The following is an 18,301-nucleotide window of genomic DNA, read 5'->3' as shown; positions in this document are numbered from 1 at the left end:
TCTTTCCCTGATACCAAGTGGCCTGAACTACTCAGTGTTTCTCTTCAATGTACACCCTTCCTATTGGGAATGATCTCAAAACAATGTATTTACAGGTTCCTGATGTCTTGGTACAGACTGGGAACTCTCTGTAACAACACCTTAAGCCAAGCAGGTATGCTGTTTCTGCTTATAGAACTCCAGTTATGTGGAGTATAGCATCTGGTAGTATATTGTTCTGCTGGTCTGCTCCAAGATTTACACACTTTCTCCTGACCCTGAACTGAGATGGGATTCCCTCAACTGTAAACGCTGACTCCTGGAGACTTTAAGATGAAATTTGCTCTCTCTCTTGCACAATAATCCCACAGGTGTTTGAGAACAGATATAGAATTTCCCCAAGGCTTTGCTTCTTCAGGTAAAACCTCCATAGTTTTTTCCCTCATTCTTCATGGGACACCTGTTTTGATCTCCTTTCTCTGAACATGCTTCAGAGAAAGAGTTTCCCAGCCCTGTTCACAATGTTTCCCAAACATCTACAATGGCACCTGATGTAGAATGAATGAGGTAATGAATGGATGAATGAATGGAAGGAAGCAGGAAGGAAGAAAGGGAGGGATGGAGGAAGGGAGGAGAAAATGACTTCCAAGACTGTAACAAATCAGCCCCTTGGGGTTTTTCTCTATAGTTAAATGCCACTTTTAGGAGACTTGACCTTAATTTATGATAGGAAGGAATATGGCACAATGGAAAACACAGAATCTGGTGCTACACAACCTGCATTCAAATCCCAGCTCTGTCGCTTAGCAGCTGTTTATGATGTTAGCATGTTACTTAATTTCCTGGGTCACAGTCCCTTCAATTGGTCATATTACATAGTTACGCTGTCATGAGTATTAGACAATGTCAGGGCTGTGCCTGACATATAGGAGGCATATAGGAATGAATAAATGACACTTCTTTCTCCCTCAAACCAGTCGATGTATTCTTTCTATGGGTAGACAGTAGAGATTACTATAACATTTACTATGTGACAGTTCTGTTAAGCCCATTTTTCAGTTGGAAAGTTGTGGTTCCGGGAAGTGAAATATCTTGCTTGGCTAGTGGCCGAGCCAGTGATGGGGGTAGCTGTCAATGTGGCTCCCGGCCACAGCTTTGGGCAAAGAGAGCCCTTTTATCTTACTCACAGGTCAGACAGACCAAGGCCGTGCGGACAGACAGGTCTGCAAACAGCACCCAGCTCTCTGACACCTGGGAGATGACGATGGGGATGATGGTCTCAGCTGGCACGTGGAACTGGAGGGCATAAGTGAAGAAGATGCCGATGGAGTACATCAGCTTGACCGACTGGTACAACCTGCAGAGAGAGGGACAGCACGTGAAATTCGACATGGCTCCTGGGCAGGGCCGCACAGGACTCATCCACTGCTTGGAAGCTGGGACTTGTTGAGTTATAGAACTGCCTAACTTCCACTGACTCAGCCTGACCCGCCACCAGAGCCACCTGGGAAGCTTATTAAAAGTGTACATTCTTGGAGATTCTCATTCAATAGGCCTGTGGCTCAGGAATCTGTGCCTTTCTTTTTTTTTTTTTTCTTTTCTTTTTTAAAAAAGGTATACCTGTATGGAATAAAATTCACAGTACAAAGGTCATACCAGGACTCCCTCCCACCTTTGATTCCCAGTCTCCAGTTCCTCTCTCCACAGGCAACTCTTCGAACAATTTTCTTGAAGCCCTTCCAGAAACAGTGTAGATACAAACTTACACAGAATGTAGGTACACACACACACACACACACACACACACACACACAGAGAAGCATCCTCTACACACCACTGATCTCTGTTTTTAGTCATTAAATATTTCTTAGAGATTGTTCCCTATCAGTACACATAGATCTGGCTCTTCTATTTAATAGCTGCTTGATATTCCAATTGCATGGATATACTATAATTTTTTAACCAGTCTCCTATTAATGGATATTTAGATTATTCCTAGTCTTTTGCCAGTAAACAATGCAGTAAAGAATATGCTTGTACATATACCTATGCACATACAGTATACGACCCCAGAAGTAAAAATGTTGGGTAAAAGTATATGTGATTTAACATTTTGATAGCTCTCAGAAAAGGGTACTGTCATACACTGTTGTAAATTAGTGCAGCCACTGTGGAAGACAGTATGGACGTTCCTCAAAAAACTAAAAACAAAACTACCATATGACCCAGCAGTTCTACTCCTGGGTATATAACTGAAAAAAAAAATTAAAACACTAATTCAGAAAGATACATGTACCCCCATGTTCAATGCAGTGTGTATATACATATATGTATGTATGTTACACACACACACACACACACACACACACACAGATACACACAATGGAATACTACTCAGCCATAAACAAGAATGAAATTTTGCCATTTGAAAAAACATGGATGGACTTGGAGGGTATTATGTTAAGTGAAATAAGTCAGACAGAGAAAGACAAATACTGTATGATGTCACTTATATGTGGAATCTAAAAAATAAAACAAATTAATGAATATAACAAAAAAGAAGCACATTCACAGATATAGAGAACCAACTAGTGATTACCAGTGGGGAGCGGGATGGGGGGAGGGGCAAGATAGGGGTAGGGGATTAAGAGATACAAACTACTGTGTATAAAATAAATGAGTGGGCTTCCGGGAAGATGGCGGAAGAGTAAGACGCGGAGATCACCTTCCTCCCCACAGATACACCAGAAATACATCTACACGTGGAACAACTCCTACAGAACACCTACTGAACGTTGGCAGAAGACCTCAGACCTCCCAAAAGGCAAGAAACCCCCCCACGTACCTGGGTAGGGCAAAAGAAAAAGAATAAACAGAGACAAAAGGGTAGGGACAGGACCGGCACCAGTGGGAGGGAGCTGTGAAGGAGGAAACGTTTCCACACACTAGGAAGCCCCGTCGCGGGCGGAGACTGCGGATGGCAGAGGGGGGGAAGCTTCGGAGCCGCGCGGGAGAGCGCAGCAACAGGGGTGCGGAGGGCAAAGCGGAGAGATTCCCACACAGAGGATTGGTGCCGACAGGCACTCACCAGCCCGAGAGGCTTGTCTGCTCCCCCGCCGGGGCGGGCGGGGCTGGGGGCTGAGGCTCGGGCTTCCGTCTGAGCGCAGGGAGAGGACAGGTGTTGGCGGCGTGAGCACAGCCTGCAGGGGGTTAGTGCGCCACGGCTGGCCGGGAGGGAGTCCGGGGAGAAGTCTGGAGCTGCCAAAGAGGCAAGAGACTTTTTCTTCCCTCTTTGTCTCCTGGTGCTCGAGGAGAGGGGATTAAGAGCGCTGCTTAAAGGAGCACCAGAGACGGGCATGAGCCGCGGCTATCAGCGCGGACCCCAGAGACGGGCATGAGACACTAAGGCTGCTACTGCCGCCACCAAGAAGCCTGTGTGCCAGCACAGATCACTGTCCACGCCCCACTTCCGGGGAGCCTGTGCGGCCCGCCACTTCCAGGGTCCAGTGATCCAGGGACAATTCCCTCGGGAGAACGCAAGGCGAGCCTCAGGCTGGTGCAATGCTACGCCGGCCTCTGCAGCCACAGGCTCGCCCCGCACTCCATGCCCCTCCCTCCCCCCGGCCTGAGTGAGCCAGAGCCCCCGAATCAGCGGCTCCTTTAACCCCGTCCTGTCTGAGCGAAGAACAGATGCCCTCCGGCAACCTACACGCAGAGGCGGGGCCGAATCCAAAGCTGAGCCCCTGGGAGCTGTGAGAACAAAGAAGAGAAAGGGATATCTCTCCCAGCAGCCACAGAAGCAGCGGATTAAAGCTCCACAATCAACTTTATGTACCCTGCATCTGTGGAATACATGAATAGACAACGAATCATCCCAAATTAAGGAGGTGGACTTTGAGAGCAAGATTTATGATTTTTTCCTCTTTTTGTGAGTGTGTATGTGTATGCTTCTGTGTGAGAGTTTGTCTGTATAGCTTTGCTTCCACCATTTGTCCTAGGGTTCTATCCGTCCGTTTTTGTTTTTGTTTTTTTACTCTTAATAATTATTTTTTTATTTTAATAACTTTATTATATTTTATCTTACTTTATTTTATTTTACTTTATCTTCTTTCTTTTGTTCCTTCCTTCCCTCCTTCCTTCCTCCCTCCCTCCCTCCCTCCCTTCTTTCTTTCTCTTTCTTTTTTTCTTTCTTTCTTTCTTTCTTTCTTTTTCTTTCTTTCTTTCTACTTTTTCTCCCTTTTATTCTGAGCCGTGTGGATGAAAGGATCTTGGCGCTGCAGCCAAGTGTCAGTGCTGTGCCTCTGAGGTAGGAGATCCAACTTCAGGACACTGGTCCACAAGAGACCTCCCAGCTCCACATAATATCAAATGGCTAAAATCTCCCAGAGATCTCCATCTCAACACCAGCACCCAGCTTCACTCAACGACCAGCAAGCTACAGTGCTGGTCATCCTATGCCAAACAACTAGCAAGACAGGAACACAACCCCATCCATTAGCAGAGAGGCTGCCTAAAATCATAATAAATCCACAGACACCCCAAAACAAACCCCCAGACATGGACCTGCCCACCAGAAAGACAAGATCTAGCCTCATCCACCAGAACACAGGCACTAGTCTCCTCCACCAGGAAGCCTACACAACCCACTGAACCAACCTTAGCCACTGGGGACAGACACCAAAAACAACGGGAACTACGAACCTGCAGCCTGCAAAAAGGAGACCCCAAACACAGTAAGTTAAGCAAAATGAGAAGACAGAAAAACACACAGCAGATGAAGGAGCAAGATAAAAACCCACCAGACCTAACAAATGAAGAGGAAATAGGCAGACAACCTGAAAAAGAATTCAGAATAATGATAGTAAAGATTATCCAAAATCTTGGAAATAGAATAGACAAAATGCAAGAAACATTTAACAAGGACCTAGAAGAACTAAAGACAGGACTCTGCCTCTGAGGTGGGAGAGCCAACTTCAGAACACTCGTCAAGAAGAGACCTCCCAGCCCCACATAATATCAAACGGCGAAAATCTCCCAGAGATCTCCATCTCAACACCAGCACCCAGCTTCGCTCAACGACCAGCAAGCTACAGTGCTGGACAACCTATGCCAACCATATAGCAAAACAGGAACACAACCCCACCCACTAGCAGAGAGGCTGCCTAAAATCATAATAAGTCCACAGACACCCCAAAACACACCACCAGACGTGGACCTGCCCACTAGAGAGACAAGATCTAGCCTCATACACCACAACACAGCCACTAGTCCCCTCCACCAGGAAGCCTACACAACGCACTGAACCAACCTTAGCCACTGGAGACAGACATCAAAAACAACGGGAGCTACGAACTTGCAGCCTGCAAAAAGGTGAACCCAATCACAGTAAGATAAGCAAAATGAGAAGACAGAAAAACACACAGCAGATGAAGGAGCAGGATAAAAACCCACCAGACCTAACAAATGAAGAGGAAATAGGCAGTCTACCTGAAAAAGAGTTCAGAATAATGATAGTAAAGATGATCCAAAATCTTGGAAATAGAATGGACAAAATGCAAGAAGCAGTTAACAAGGACCTAGAAGAAATAAAGATGAAACAGACAATGATGAACAACACAATAAATGAAATGAAAAATACTCTAGATGGGATCAATAGCAGAATAAATGAGGCAGAAGAACGGATAAGTGACCTGGAAGATAAAATAGTGGAAATAACTACTGCAGAGCAGAATAAAGAAAAAAGAATGAAAAGAACTGAGGACAGTCTCAGAGACCTCTGGGACAACATTAAACGCACCAACATTCGAATTATAGGGGTTCCAGAAGAAGAAGAGAAAAAGAAAGGGACTGAGAAAATATTTGAAGAGATTATAGTTGAAAACTTCCCTAATATGGGAAAGGAAATCGTTAATCAAGTCCAGGAAGCACAGAGAGTCCCATACAGGATAAATTCAAGGAGAAATACGCCAAGACACATATTAATCAAACTGTCAAAAACTAAATACAAAGAAAGCATATTAAAAGCAGCAAGGGAAAAACAACAAATAACACACAAGGGAATCCCCATAAGGTTAACAGCTGATCTCTCAGCAGAAACTCTACAAGCCAGAAGGGAGTGGCAGGACATACTGAAAGTGATGAAGGAGAAAAACCTGCAACCAAGATTACTCTACCCAGCAAGGATCTCATTCAGATTTGATGGAGAAATTAAAACCTTTACAGACAAGCAAAAGCTGAGAGAGTTCAGCACCACCAAACCAGCTTTACAACAAATGCTAAAGGAACTTCTCTAGACAAAAACACAAGAGAAGGAAAAGTCCTATAATAACGAACCCAAAACAATTTAGAAAATGGGAATAGGAACATACATATCGATAATTACCTTAAATGTAAATGGACTAAATGCTCCCACCAAAAGACACAGATTGGCTGAATGGATACAAAAACAAGACCCATATATATGCTGTCTACAAGAGACCCACTTCAGACCTAGAGACACATACAGACTGAAAGTAAGGGGATGGAAAAAGATATTCCATGCAAATGGAAACCAAAAGAAAGCTGGAGTAGCAATTCTCATATCAGACAAAATAGACTTTAAAATAAGGACTATCAGAAGAGACAAAGAAGGACACTACATAATGATTAAGGGATCGATCCAAGAAGAAGATATAACAATTGTAAATATTTATGCACCCAACATAGGAGCACCTCAATACATAAGGCAAAAACTAGCAGCCATAAAAGGGGAAATCGACAGTAACACATTCATAGTAGGGGACTTCAACACCCCACTTTCACCAATGGACAGATCATCCAAAATGAAAATAAATAAGGAAACACAAGCTTTAAATGATACATTAAACAGGATGGACTTAATTGATATTTATAGGACACTCCATCCAAAAACAACAGAATACACATTTTTCTCAAGTGCTCATGGAACATTCTCCAGGATAGATCATATCTTGGGTCACAAATCAAGCCTTGGTAAATTTAAGAAAATTGAAATTATATCAAGTATCTTTTCCGACCACAACGCCATGAGATTAGATATCAATTATAGGAAAAGAGCAGTAAAAAATACAAACACATGGAGGCTAAACAATACACTACTTAGTAACGAAGTGATCACTGAAGAAATCAAAGAGGAAATTAAAAAATACCTAGAAACAAATGACAATGGAGATACAACGACCCAAAACCTATGGGATGCAGCAAAAGCAGTTCTAAGAGGGAAGTTTATAGCAATACAAGCCCACCTTAAGAAGCAGGAAACATCTCGAATAAACAACCTAACCTTGCACCTCAAGCAATTAGAGAAAGAAGAACAAAAAAACCCCAGAGTTAGCAGAAGGAAAGAAATCATAAAAATCAGATCAGAAATAAATGAAAAAGAAATGAAGGAAACAATAGCAAAGATCAATAAAACTAAAAGCTGGTTCTTTGAGAAGATTAACAAAATTGATAAACCATTAGCCAGACTCATCAAGAAAATAAGGGAGAAGACTCAAATCAATAGAATCAGAAATGAAAAAGGAGAAGTAACAACTGACACTGCAGAAATACAAAAAATCATGAGGGATTACTACAAGCAACTCTATGCCAATAAAATGGACAATCTGGAAGAAATGGACAAATTCTTAGAAATGCACAAACTGCCAAGACTGAATCAGGAAGAAATAGAAAATATGAACAGACCAATCACAAACACTGAAATTGAAACTGTGATTAAAAATCTTCCAACAAACAAAAGCCCAGGACCAGATGGCTTCACAGGCGAATTCTATCAAACATTTAGAGAAGAGCTAACACCTATTCTTCTCAAACTCTTCCAAAATATAGCAGAGGGAGGAACACTCCCAAACTCATTCTACGAGGCCACCATCACCTTGATACCAAAACCAGACAAGGATGTCACAAAGAAAGAAAACTACAGGCCAATATCACTGATGAACATAGATGCAAAAATCCTCAACAAAATACTAGCAAACAGAATCCAACAGCACATTAAAAGGATCATACACCATGATCAAGTGGGGTTTATTCCAGGAATGCAAGGATTCTTCAATATACGCAAATCTATCAATGTGATTAACCATATTAACAAATTGAAGGAGAAAAACCATATGATCATCTCAATAGATGCAGAGAAAGCTTTTGACAAAATTCAACACCCATTTATGATAAAAACCCTGCAGAAAGTAGGTGTAGAGGGAACTTTCCTCAATATAATAAAGGCCGTATATGACAAGCCCACAGCCAACATCATCCTCAATGGCGAAAAACTGAAAGCATTTCCACTAAGGTCAGGAACAAGACAAGGTTGCCCACTCTCACCACTCTTATTCAACATAGTTTTGGAAGTTTTAGCCACAGCAATCAGAGAAGAAAAGGAAATAAAAGGAATCCAAATCGGAAAAGAAGAAGTAAAGCTGTCACTGTTTGCAGATGACATGATACTATACATAGAGAATCCTAAAGATGCTACCAGAAAACTACTAGAGCTAATCAATGAATTTGGTAAAGTAGCAGGATACAAAATTAATGCACAGAAATCTCTGGCATTCCTATATACTAATGATGAAAAATCTGAAAGTGAAATCAAGAAAACACTCCCATTTACCATTGCAACAAAAAGAATAAAATATCTAGGAATAAACCTACCTAAGGAGACAAAAGACCTGTATGCAGAAAATTATAAGACACTGATGAAAGAAATTAAAGATGATACAAACAGATGGAGAGATATACCATGTTCTTGGATTGGAAGAATCAACATTGTGAAAATGACTCTACTTCCCAAAGCAATCTATAGATTCAATGCAATCCCTATCAAACTACCACTGGCATTTTTCACAGAACTAGAACAAAAAATTTCACAATTTGTATGGAAACACAAAAGACCCCGAATAGCCAAAGCAATCTTGAGAACAAAAAATGGAGCTGGAGGAATCAGGCTGCCTGACTTCAGACTATACTACAAAGCTACAGTAATCAAGACAGTATGGTACTGGCACAAAAACAGAAAGATAGATCAATGGAATAGGATAGAAAGCCCAGAGATAAACCCATGCACATATGGTCACCTTATCTTTGATAAAGGTGGCAGGAATATACAGTGGAGAAAGGACAGCCTCTTCAATAAGTGGTGCTGGGAAAACTGGACAGGTACATGTAAAAGTATGAGATTAGATCACTCCCTAACACCATACACAAAAATAAGCTCAAAATGGATTAAAGACCTAAATGTAAGGCCAGAAACTATCAAACTCTTAGAGGAAAACATAGGCAGAACACTCTATGACATAAATCACAGCAAGATCCTTCTTGACCCATCTCCTAGAGTAATGGAGATAAAAACAAAAATAAACAAATGGGACCTAATGAAACTTCAAAGCTTTTGCACAGCAAAGGAAACCATAAACAAGACCAAAAGACAGCCCTCAGAATGGGAGAAAATATTTGCAAATGAATCAACTGACAAAGGATTAATCTCTAAAATTTACAGGCAGCTCATGCAGCTCAATAACAAAAAAATAAACAACCCAATCCAAAAATGGGCAGAAGACCTAAATAGACATTTCTCCAAAGAAGATATACAGACTGCCAACAAACACATGAAAGAATGCTCAACATCATTAATCATTAGAGAAATGCAAATCAAAACTACAATGAGATATCATCTCACACCAGTCAGAATGGCCATCATCAAAAAATCTAGAAACAATAAATGCTGGAGAGGGTGTGGAGAAAAGGGAACACTCTTGCACTGCTGGTGGGAATGTGAATTGGTTCAGCCACTATGGAGAACAGTATGGAGGTTCCTTAAAAAACTACAAATAGAACTACCATATGACCCAGCAATCCCACTACTGGGCATATACCCTGAGAAAACCATAATTCAAAAAGAGTCATGTACCAAAATGTTCATTGCAGCTCTATTTACAACAGCCCGGAGATGGAAACAACCTAAGTGTCCATCATCGGATGAATGGATAAAGAAGATGTGGCACATATATACAATGGAATATTACTCAGCCATAAAAAGAAACAAAATTGAGCTGTTTGTAATGAGGTGGATCAACCTAGAGTCTGTCATACAGAGTGAAGTAAGTCAGAAAGAGAGAGACAAATACCATATGCTAACACATATATATATGGAATTTAAGGAAAAAAAAATGTTATGAAGAACCTAGGCGTAAGACAGGAATAAAGACACAGACCTACTAGAGAATGGACTTGAGGATATGGGGAGGGGGAAGGGTAAGCTGTGACAAAGCGAGAGAGTGGCATGGACATATATATACTATCAAACGTAAGGTAGATAGCTAGTGGGAAGCAGCCACATAGCACAGGGAGATCAGCTCGGTGCTTTGTGACCGCCTGGAGGGGTGGGATAGGGAGGGTGGGAGGGAGGGTGACACAAGAGGGAAGAGATATGGGAACATATGTATACATATAACTGATTCATTTTGTTGTAAAGCAGAAACTAACACACCATTGTAAAGCAATTATATAAATAAATAAATAAATAAATGAGCTATAGGATATATTGTACAACACAGAATATAGCCAATATTTTATAATAACTCTAAATGGAATATAATCCTTGAAAATTGTGAATCACTATGTTGTATACTTGAAACTTATATAACATTATACATCAACTATACCTCAATAAAAAGAAATAAAATAAAAAATAAAAGTTTGATAGCTCTTGACATATTGCACATTTGTTGTCCTAGCATAATGGAGTGCTTGCTTCCCTCCATCCTTGGCAAAACACAGTGTGTGAACACATGCTGGTTTGTGCCATTGTGTTTTGTAAAATTGGCATTGCTATGATTATGAGGGAGACAGAGTAGCTTTTCAAATATATAAAATGTCAATGTCACTTTCTGAGTTGCCTGTGAACTGTTTGCTCAGGCCCATTTCTCCTTGGGTTGTTGGTCTTTTGCTCATTGGGAGGGGATATTTGTTCATTCCTTCTTTAAGGCTCTTCTGGAGAATCTCATCACCAGCCAGGTTCAGAGAAGCTGTGACATCCTCACGGCACCCGATGCCCGTTTTTTTTCCAGCTGATATCCCAGAACGAAAGCACCTGCCCTGCCCAAGTTAGCTAGTGGCAGCCCGAATTACCCAGAATAAGAACAGCATATTAGGCTGATATCTTACTCGTGTAAAATAAGTCACAACTTCAAAGAAATTCCACGTTTATTATTTCATCTAGTCATTACCACAACACAGTAAAGTGGGTGGGACTGGTGACATTTTTCTCATTTTACAGCTGTGGCCTTATGGGAAATGAATGCCCCACCCTCCTACTCACTTCCAAAAGACTAAGGCTGCGGGGAGACATAGCAGTGATAATAGCTAACATGCAATGAGCACTTACTGCGTGCCAGACACTTTTCTAAGCATTTTACGTACATTAAGCCAATTTACCCTCACAGTCACTCCCTGAGATAGCATGGCGGTCATTTGCGCTGCTCGGTCAAATACCTCCCAGTCTTCCAGACACATGGTAGAATTTCACTTCCCTGCCCCTTGCAGTGAGGCGTGGCCACTTGCTTTGACTGATGAAGTGTGAGCAGAAGAGACATATGTCACTTCCTAGAGAAGCTTTAGCAGCTTCATGGTAAAGGGTATGATTCAATGTGCCCTTTGCCATGGAAACCACCAATGTTTCAGGGAGTGGCTATTCCATCAGTCTAGGCCTTGGAGTGGGGATGGTGCAGAGCTGAGCCCCAGCCATCCCATAATGGACATGTAGCATGAACATACAATTAAGCATTTGTGTGTTCAGCCATTGAGATTTTGGAGTGGTTTATTTTATTACCAGAGCACAACCTATCCTACTGATACAAATAGGCGAGAGTATTATCCTTATTTTATGGAGGATGGAAATGAGATCTGCAAGATTAGCTTAGCTTATCCAAGGTCACGTGAGAACCAGGATCAAATCCCATTGCTCAGGTGTAGAATCTGTGCTCTTAAACACTTGGTTCTACTGACTGCTTAGTCATTCTGCACCCAATGCTGCCAGAATAATGACAATAGCTAATACTAGATGAATGCTACGTGCCAGTCCCCAAAACGCTTCCTGGATGAACGAATGAAGGAGTAAGTGAATCAACGACTGAATGCAAGAACTCCAGTGCAAGAACCAAGTGGGGCATGGCAGTGGCAGCTTAGGCCCATTTCTGGAATTGGGGTTCTGAGTAGCAGTCCACATGCAGGCCCCTCAATCATTACTCTGGAGTTATACCTTTTGTTGTTGCTATTTCTGTTTCATAGACACTCCCAGATCATTCCTGTTTGACAGCCTGTGAACCATAGAGTCAGACAGATTCAGTTTCAAGTTTCAACTTCTCATGAACAGTGTGAGCTGGGCAAGTTACTTACAGCCTCTCCACATATCAACTTCCTTATCCATTCAATGGAGTTGATAATAATAATGCTAACCCATAGGGCTGTTGAGAGAATTAAATGAGATAATACACAATGCCTGGGTTATTAAACGTACCTGTTATTATAATACTAATACTAGCAGTTAATATTTGTTGCTAATGGTAACCCAAGGATGCCACATTCTGTTGCTAAGACTCAGACCCTGTGACTCCCCTCCCCTTCCCCCCAACCCCGGATGGGCAGGGACGTACCAGCAATTGGGCAAGTTGAGGGTGATGCTGGCCTGGGTGTTCGACCCAAACTTCATGTAGCCCAGTGTCCCCAGGCAGATGTAGAGGATGATGACAAGGGACATCCCCAAGTACAGAACAAAAGAAAACTGCTGTGGATGCTTCATCTGGTTTTTGAGAGACAGAACCTAGGGATGAAAGGAGGTTGAGAAAGAAAAGGTAGAAAGAAAGCTAGCAGGTTCCCCCACAAGCACAGACATCCTTCACCAGGCAGCCCAGAGTCAGGAAGGGGCCACACCCCCTTTCATCTTCTCCCACATTTTCTACAGCCAGGAGTGCCCCACTCCATCTGGGCTGAGGGTAAACTCTCACTCAGTCTTCAAGGCTTGGTGTGGTATATGGGGCAGGTGGCACTCTGTAAATGGGTACTGACTTTCCCTTCCACCAGGAGAAGATCATATTCTGCACTTTTCATAAATACTACTATTTAGACACCTAAACCAATGACTGGCTTTCATAGAGAGCACTGGGGACCATTCCCTCAAACCCTACACCCATCTTACCATACCGACGCCTTCAAACGTGAAGATGGCTGTACCGAAGAACAGCAAGAAAGTCTTCCAGTTTGCCATCAAGGGTAGGTTCCTGGGATCTGGAATCTCCTGAAAGGCAGTAGAAGAAGGGCATTCATTTTGCCAAGGCGGAGAAGTCACCCCAAATCTGGTAGAGAGCTGGGCTTGCCCGACATCAACAGAGACAGTGTTAGAAGCACCCATGAGATATCTACAGCTGAGTCAGCCTTCTCATCTTTTAAACAAGTTACTTATTTTTATTGTGGTAAAATATACATGGCATAAAAGTTACCATTTTAAACACTTTTAAGTGTATAATTCAGTGGCATTAAGAGCCTTCACATTGTTGTACAACCATCACCACATTCCATCTCCAGAACTTTATCATCATCCCCAGCCGAAACTCTGCACCCATTAAGTAATAATTCCCTATTACCCAGCCCACTGGTAACCCCTATTCGACTTTCTGTCTTTATGAATTTGACTATTCTAGGTACCTCTTACAACTGAAATCATATAATATTTGTCTTTTTGTGGCTGGCTTATTTCACTAAGCATAATGTCCTCAAGGTTCGTCATGTTGTAGCATAAATCAGAATATCATTCCTTCTTAAGGAATACATTGTATATATTTACATTTTGATTTACCACATCTTTACATGTGGTGAAAATGGAACCCAGGGAGAAGGGAACTGCCCAAGGCCACTCTGCAAGTGAGTGGCACAGCCCACATAAGAATTCAGGTCTTCTGTTTTCCAGTTCTCTAATACCTCTTTCCCATCACTTCTCTCAGAGCCGTGAAGTCTTCTGGCTGGCACAGTAGCTATCACAGATCTAGAGGGAATGATTATTTTAATAGACTCCTGTGGGAAGAATAATATCTACATCCCAATCCCTGGAACCTTGAATATGTTACATTACATGGCAAAGGAGAATTAAGTTTTCAGACTGAACTAAGGTAGCTAATCAAGCTAATTTTATTTATTTTATTTATTTATTTATTTATTTATTTCACAGTATTATATATTTTATTTGAGAAGAAATTATTCCTAAGAGATTCATGTCGTCCCTTGAGATAAATGGGAATTTCCAAATATTTCAAATCCAAGTTTGGGAATACAATTGGGAGAGTACGAAAATGACAAAGGGAAAACAACTCTTGGATATCAGGGTTATCACAAAACTTAAAGATGAGTTACGTGAATTGTATAGAGTCAAAAAGTAGAAATTCCAAGAAAAATAGAAGAGGCATGTTCTACTTCCACAAGCTGATCAAAGACTGGCAACACTGGGCTCAGGCTTTGAGCTCTGCTATCACAGGCACTTCTTTAGCCCTTAGGACAATAGGACCTTTTATAGTTTCCTTTCCAAAGAGCAATTTCAGGCCCCTCTTTAAGTCTTTATTTCTCAGACTAGATGGAGGGGTTCAGCATGGGTATGATCACAGCGAACATCACTGAGGCTACTGCACTTGAATGTGAGCCGTGAGCAGCAGCAGAGCTACTGTACACTCCTATGCCTGTACAATAAAATAAGGAGACAACTGAGAGGTGAGATGCACAGGTGGATAATGCTTTATACTTCCCCTGAAGCTAATTTTAAAATAACGAGATTACCCTGGATTACCTGGGTAGATTCAATGTAATCACAAGGGACTTTAAAAGGGGAAGAGAGAATCAGAAGAGAGAACCAGAGAGATGGCAGCATGAGAAAGACTTGGCCTGACATTGCTGGTTTTGAAGAGGGAAGTGGGCCATGAGCCAAGGCATGAGGGCAGCTTCTAGAAGCCAGAAAAAGCAAAGAAACAGATTTTCCCCACAAGCCTCCAGAAAGAAATGCAGTCCTGCCCAGTGAGACTTCCAGAACTCTGACATAATTTTGTGCTGTTTGAAGTCACCAGATTTATGGTAATTTGTCACAGCAGCAGCAGGAAACTAATACAACCCCAGAGACTTTCAAAGAAATGAAACTATAATGGTGAAATTTCAGGGCCTGTAATGATAGCAAAGCATGGGCTTGGGAGGCACAATGACTGTAATTAGTGGAAAAATTACTTTCTGTTTATCAGTTTTCTTGTCTGTGGACTGAGGATAAAGTAGTATTACTTCCAAAATAGCATCATTGTGAAGATTTAATGAGTTAATCTATGTAAAGAACTTGGCACAAAGTAAATCAAATTCCTTTATCATCCATGTATCCCTTGTCAACCTATCACTGCTACAATTTTGGTTGGTTATTTGATTGAGATTTATTACCCCAAGTGATTGTAACCTCCATGAAAGCAGACACCCCATCAATTTTACTTACTACTGAATCCCCACCCCTTGCACAATGCCTGGGTCATAGAAGCTATCAATAACTATTTGTTGAATGACCCATTGTCCAGTGTGACGATAATGATGATGATGGTGACTAGCTTTTATAGCTTGTCGGGCAGGTGTTCACGGACATCACTTTGGCCGGGGCTGCCCAGAGCAGGAGGTCACCTTCCTCACTCTCACCTGCCCATGACAACAGTGACCCTCCCCAAGGGTCTCAGAAGCCCTGGACACTGACCCCCTTCTGTGGTGGCTTTGGGCACAGACCTGCACGATATACTCAAAGATCAGAGCCATGCTCCCCAGGGTGGTGATACTGGCCAGTGTTGAGAAGACAGACAGCACCCGGAGGCTCTGGATAAACACCAGCAGGATCAGAAAGGGCAGGATTGTCAGCATGTAGAAACGAATGTCCAGGGTGGGGGTCAGCACCAGGATCTTCCTGGGTTGGCAGGTGTTGGAGGTCACGTAGGCCTCTTCCACCATCTGATGTGGAGCACAAGGAAGGGCAGTGTAGTTAGAGGTACCACATTAACACAGGATGCCATTAAGTTTCAATTTCAGATGATTAACAGATAACATTTTAGTAAAAGTATGTCCCAAATAGTACATAAGGACATACCTGTAGTAAAAAAAAAATTATGCTGCTTATCTGAAATTCCAATTTAACTGGGTGTCATATATTTTTATTTGCCAAATCTGGTAACCCTAAACCGTAGTACCCATGACTGTGACAACCAGAAACCCTTAGAATCATGAAATCTCAAGCCTGAAGGGTCGTTTTGTCATCTAGCCAAAGCTCTTCTGTACTAAATGGTTTTCTTTCATACATCCAGAGAATAGGAATTGATTACACAGGAATATCTTCTTCAATCTTAGATAGCCCTAAAAGTTAGAAAGTTCTGAATATTGAGCAAAATCTGTCTGCTTGAATATTCCATCTATAATGCCTGTCATAGTTCCGGCTGTTTGAGTGCACGAAAACAAGTGTGCTTCCTTTATTCCATGAAACCAAGAATGCTGTGATTGATTTATAATGCCTGTTAGGAATGCAATGAGGGCAATGTTGCAACTTGTTTGCCTTAATTTAAGTCTTCTACGTGACAACCTTGAGCTGCCTAAAGAAAAGCTCACCAACACTTTTCAGGCTAAAAATTCTCAATTATTTCTGATTGGACAGGATTGCAAGCCTCTCTTTCCATCCTGGTTACACTCCTCAGATGTTGTTTCGGCTTCCCTATGATCCGTTTAAAGAGTGATTCCCAGGACTGAAAGAACTCCCAAGGGTAGTCTGACTAGGAAATAGAAATGAAGCCCTCTCTTCCCATGATCCAAAAACTATAATTTTGCTAATGCAACCCTAGTAGCAGGAGGTCTGCTTTCTCCCACTCTGCCCAGAAGGAGCCTCTTTACCTGTTGTAAATTGTCTGCCATAAACATAAAATAAACACTGCAGAAGCCCAATTGGGTGATGATTAATAAAAAGCTGACAGTGTACCTGAGAAGGAAAACAAAAGGCAGACAGAGGGAGAAACAAATTATTTTTAAATGCATTTTTTCGAGACAATTATTTCTTTTATTATTTTAAATATTTCATTTTTTAATTTTGAAAAATTGAAATCCACAGTAAAAGCTGAAAGACTAGTATAATTAACATCCATATACTCTTTAGCTAGATATACATACTGATTGCTAAAGTTTAGCCGTAACTGCATTAAATATGTATGGATGAATGTGTTTATACACACACACACACACACACACACACACACACACGCACGCATGCACGCGCGCGCACACATTTTTTCAGAACTACTTGAAAATTAATTGCAGATATTATAACACATCAACCCTAAAGACCATAACATAGTCCTCCCTTAGGACTATGATGTTCAGAAAATCAACTTCAATATATTCAGATATATAGTCTATATTTTAAATAACCCAATTCTCTCCAAAGTATCTTTTATAGCTGTTTAAAAATTTTTTTTGATTCAGGATCTAATCATGCTTCATATGTGGCATTTGGCTATGTTTGTTTAGTATTTTTTTTCAGGTAGATCTGCCCTGTACATATCCACCTTTTCTGTTTCCCGTGACATTGGCTTTTTGGGAAGAGTCTAAGCCATCTGTCTTGTAGAATGTCCCATATCGTGGACTTATGTGACTGTTGCCTTGTGATTCAGAGAAGCAAGCACACACATAGGTGATACTGTGTACTTGTGTTTCATCACATTGGGAGGCACAGGATGTCCACTGTGATGGCGAATGCTAGGCCTCTCTATTGAAAGTGTACATTTCCTACGTTGCAACCTGGAGGTAAAAACTTTGCGATGCCACGAATAGCCTGTCCTCCTCAACCCAAGGGTTTTAACATTCATTGATGATCCTTGCTGAATCAGTTATTTCACTGGTGGTTGCAAGGTGGTGATTTTCTAGTTCTGTCATTTTATCTAAGTTTATTAACTAACATCTAAGAAAGATATATTCTACTTTCCTCTTTTTTTATCATAGTAAATTCAATTAATTATTCTCTATTTAATATATTAAACTCTGTTATTGTCGTTATTCTTTTGGATTCTTAAATTGTCCCGTATTTGGAGATGCAGTTATTTATTTACTTTAATAAATTTATTAATTTTATTTATTTATTTTTCGCTGCGTTGGGTCTTCCTTGCTGTGAGCAGGCTTTCTCTAGTTGCGGTGCGCGGGTTTCTCATTGCGGTGGCTTCTCTTGTTGTGGAGCACGGGCTCTAGGCGTGTGGGCTCAGTAGTTGTGGTGCATGGG

The 18,301-nt window shown here is 41.4% G+C and overlaps 1 protein-coding gene across 1 annotated transcript in view; it reads right to left on the bottom strand.

Annotated features, from left to right (window-relative positions):
* SLC36A3 (solute carrier family 36 member 3) overlaps nucleotides 1-18,301 on the bottom strand; it is a 33,268-nt gene that overhangs the window by 2,798 nt on the left and 12,169 nt on the right. The window contains exons 5-9 of the mRNA XM_007448029.1: nucleotides 16,927-17,011; nucleotides 15,781-15,999; nucleotides 13,187-13,285; nucleotides 12,645-12,811; nucleotides 1,167-1,336 (exon numbers count right to left, since the gene is read on the bottom strand). Coding sequence (XP_007448091.1) covers nucleotides 1,167-1,336; nucleotides 12,645-12,811; nucleotides 13,187-13,285; nucleotides 15,781-15,999; nucleotides 16,927-17,011 — 740 coding nt within the window. The remainder of the gene's footprint in view (nucleotides 1-1,166; nucleotides 1,337-12,644; nucleotides 12,812-13,186; nucleotides 13,286-15,780; nucleotides 16,000-16,926; nucleotides 17,012-18,301) is intronic.

Source organism: Lipotes vexillifer, unplaced genomic scaffold, assembly GCF_000442215.2.
Source record: "Lipotes vexillifer unplaced genomic scaffold, Lipotes_vexillifer_v1.1 scaffold121, whole genome shotgun sequence".
Taxonomy (NCBI): domain Eukaryota; kingdom Metazoa; phylum Chordata; class Mammalia; order Artiodactyla; family Lipotidae; genus Lipotes; species Lipotes vexillifer.
This window is presented reverse-complemented; position numbering and strand designations above follow the sequence as displayed.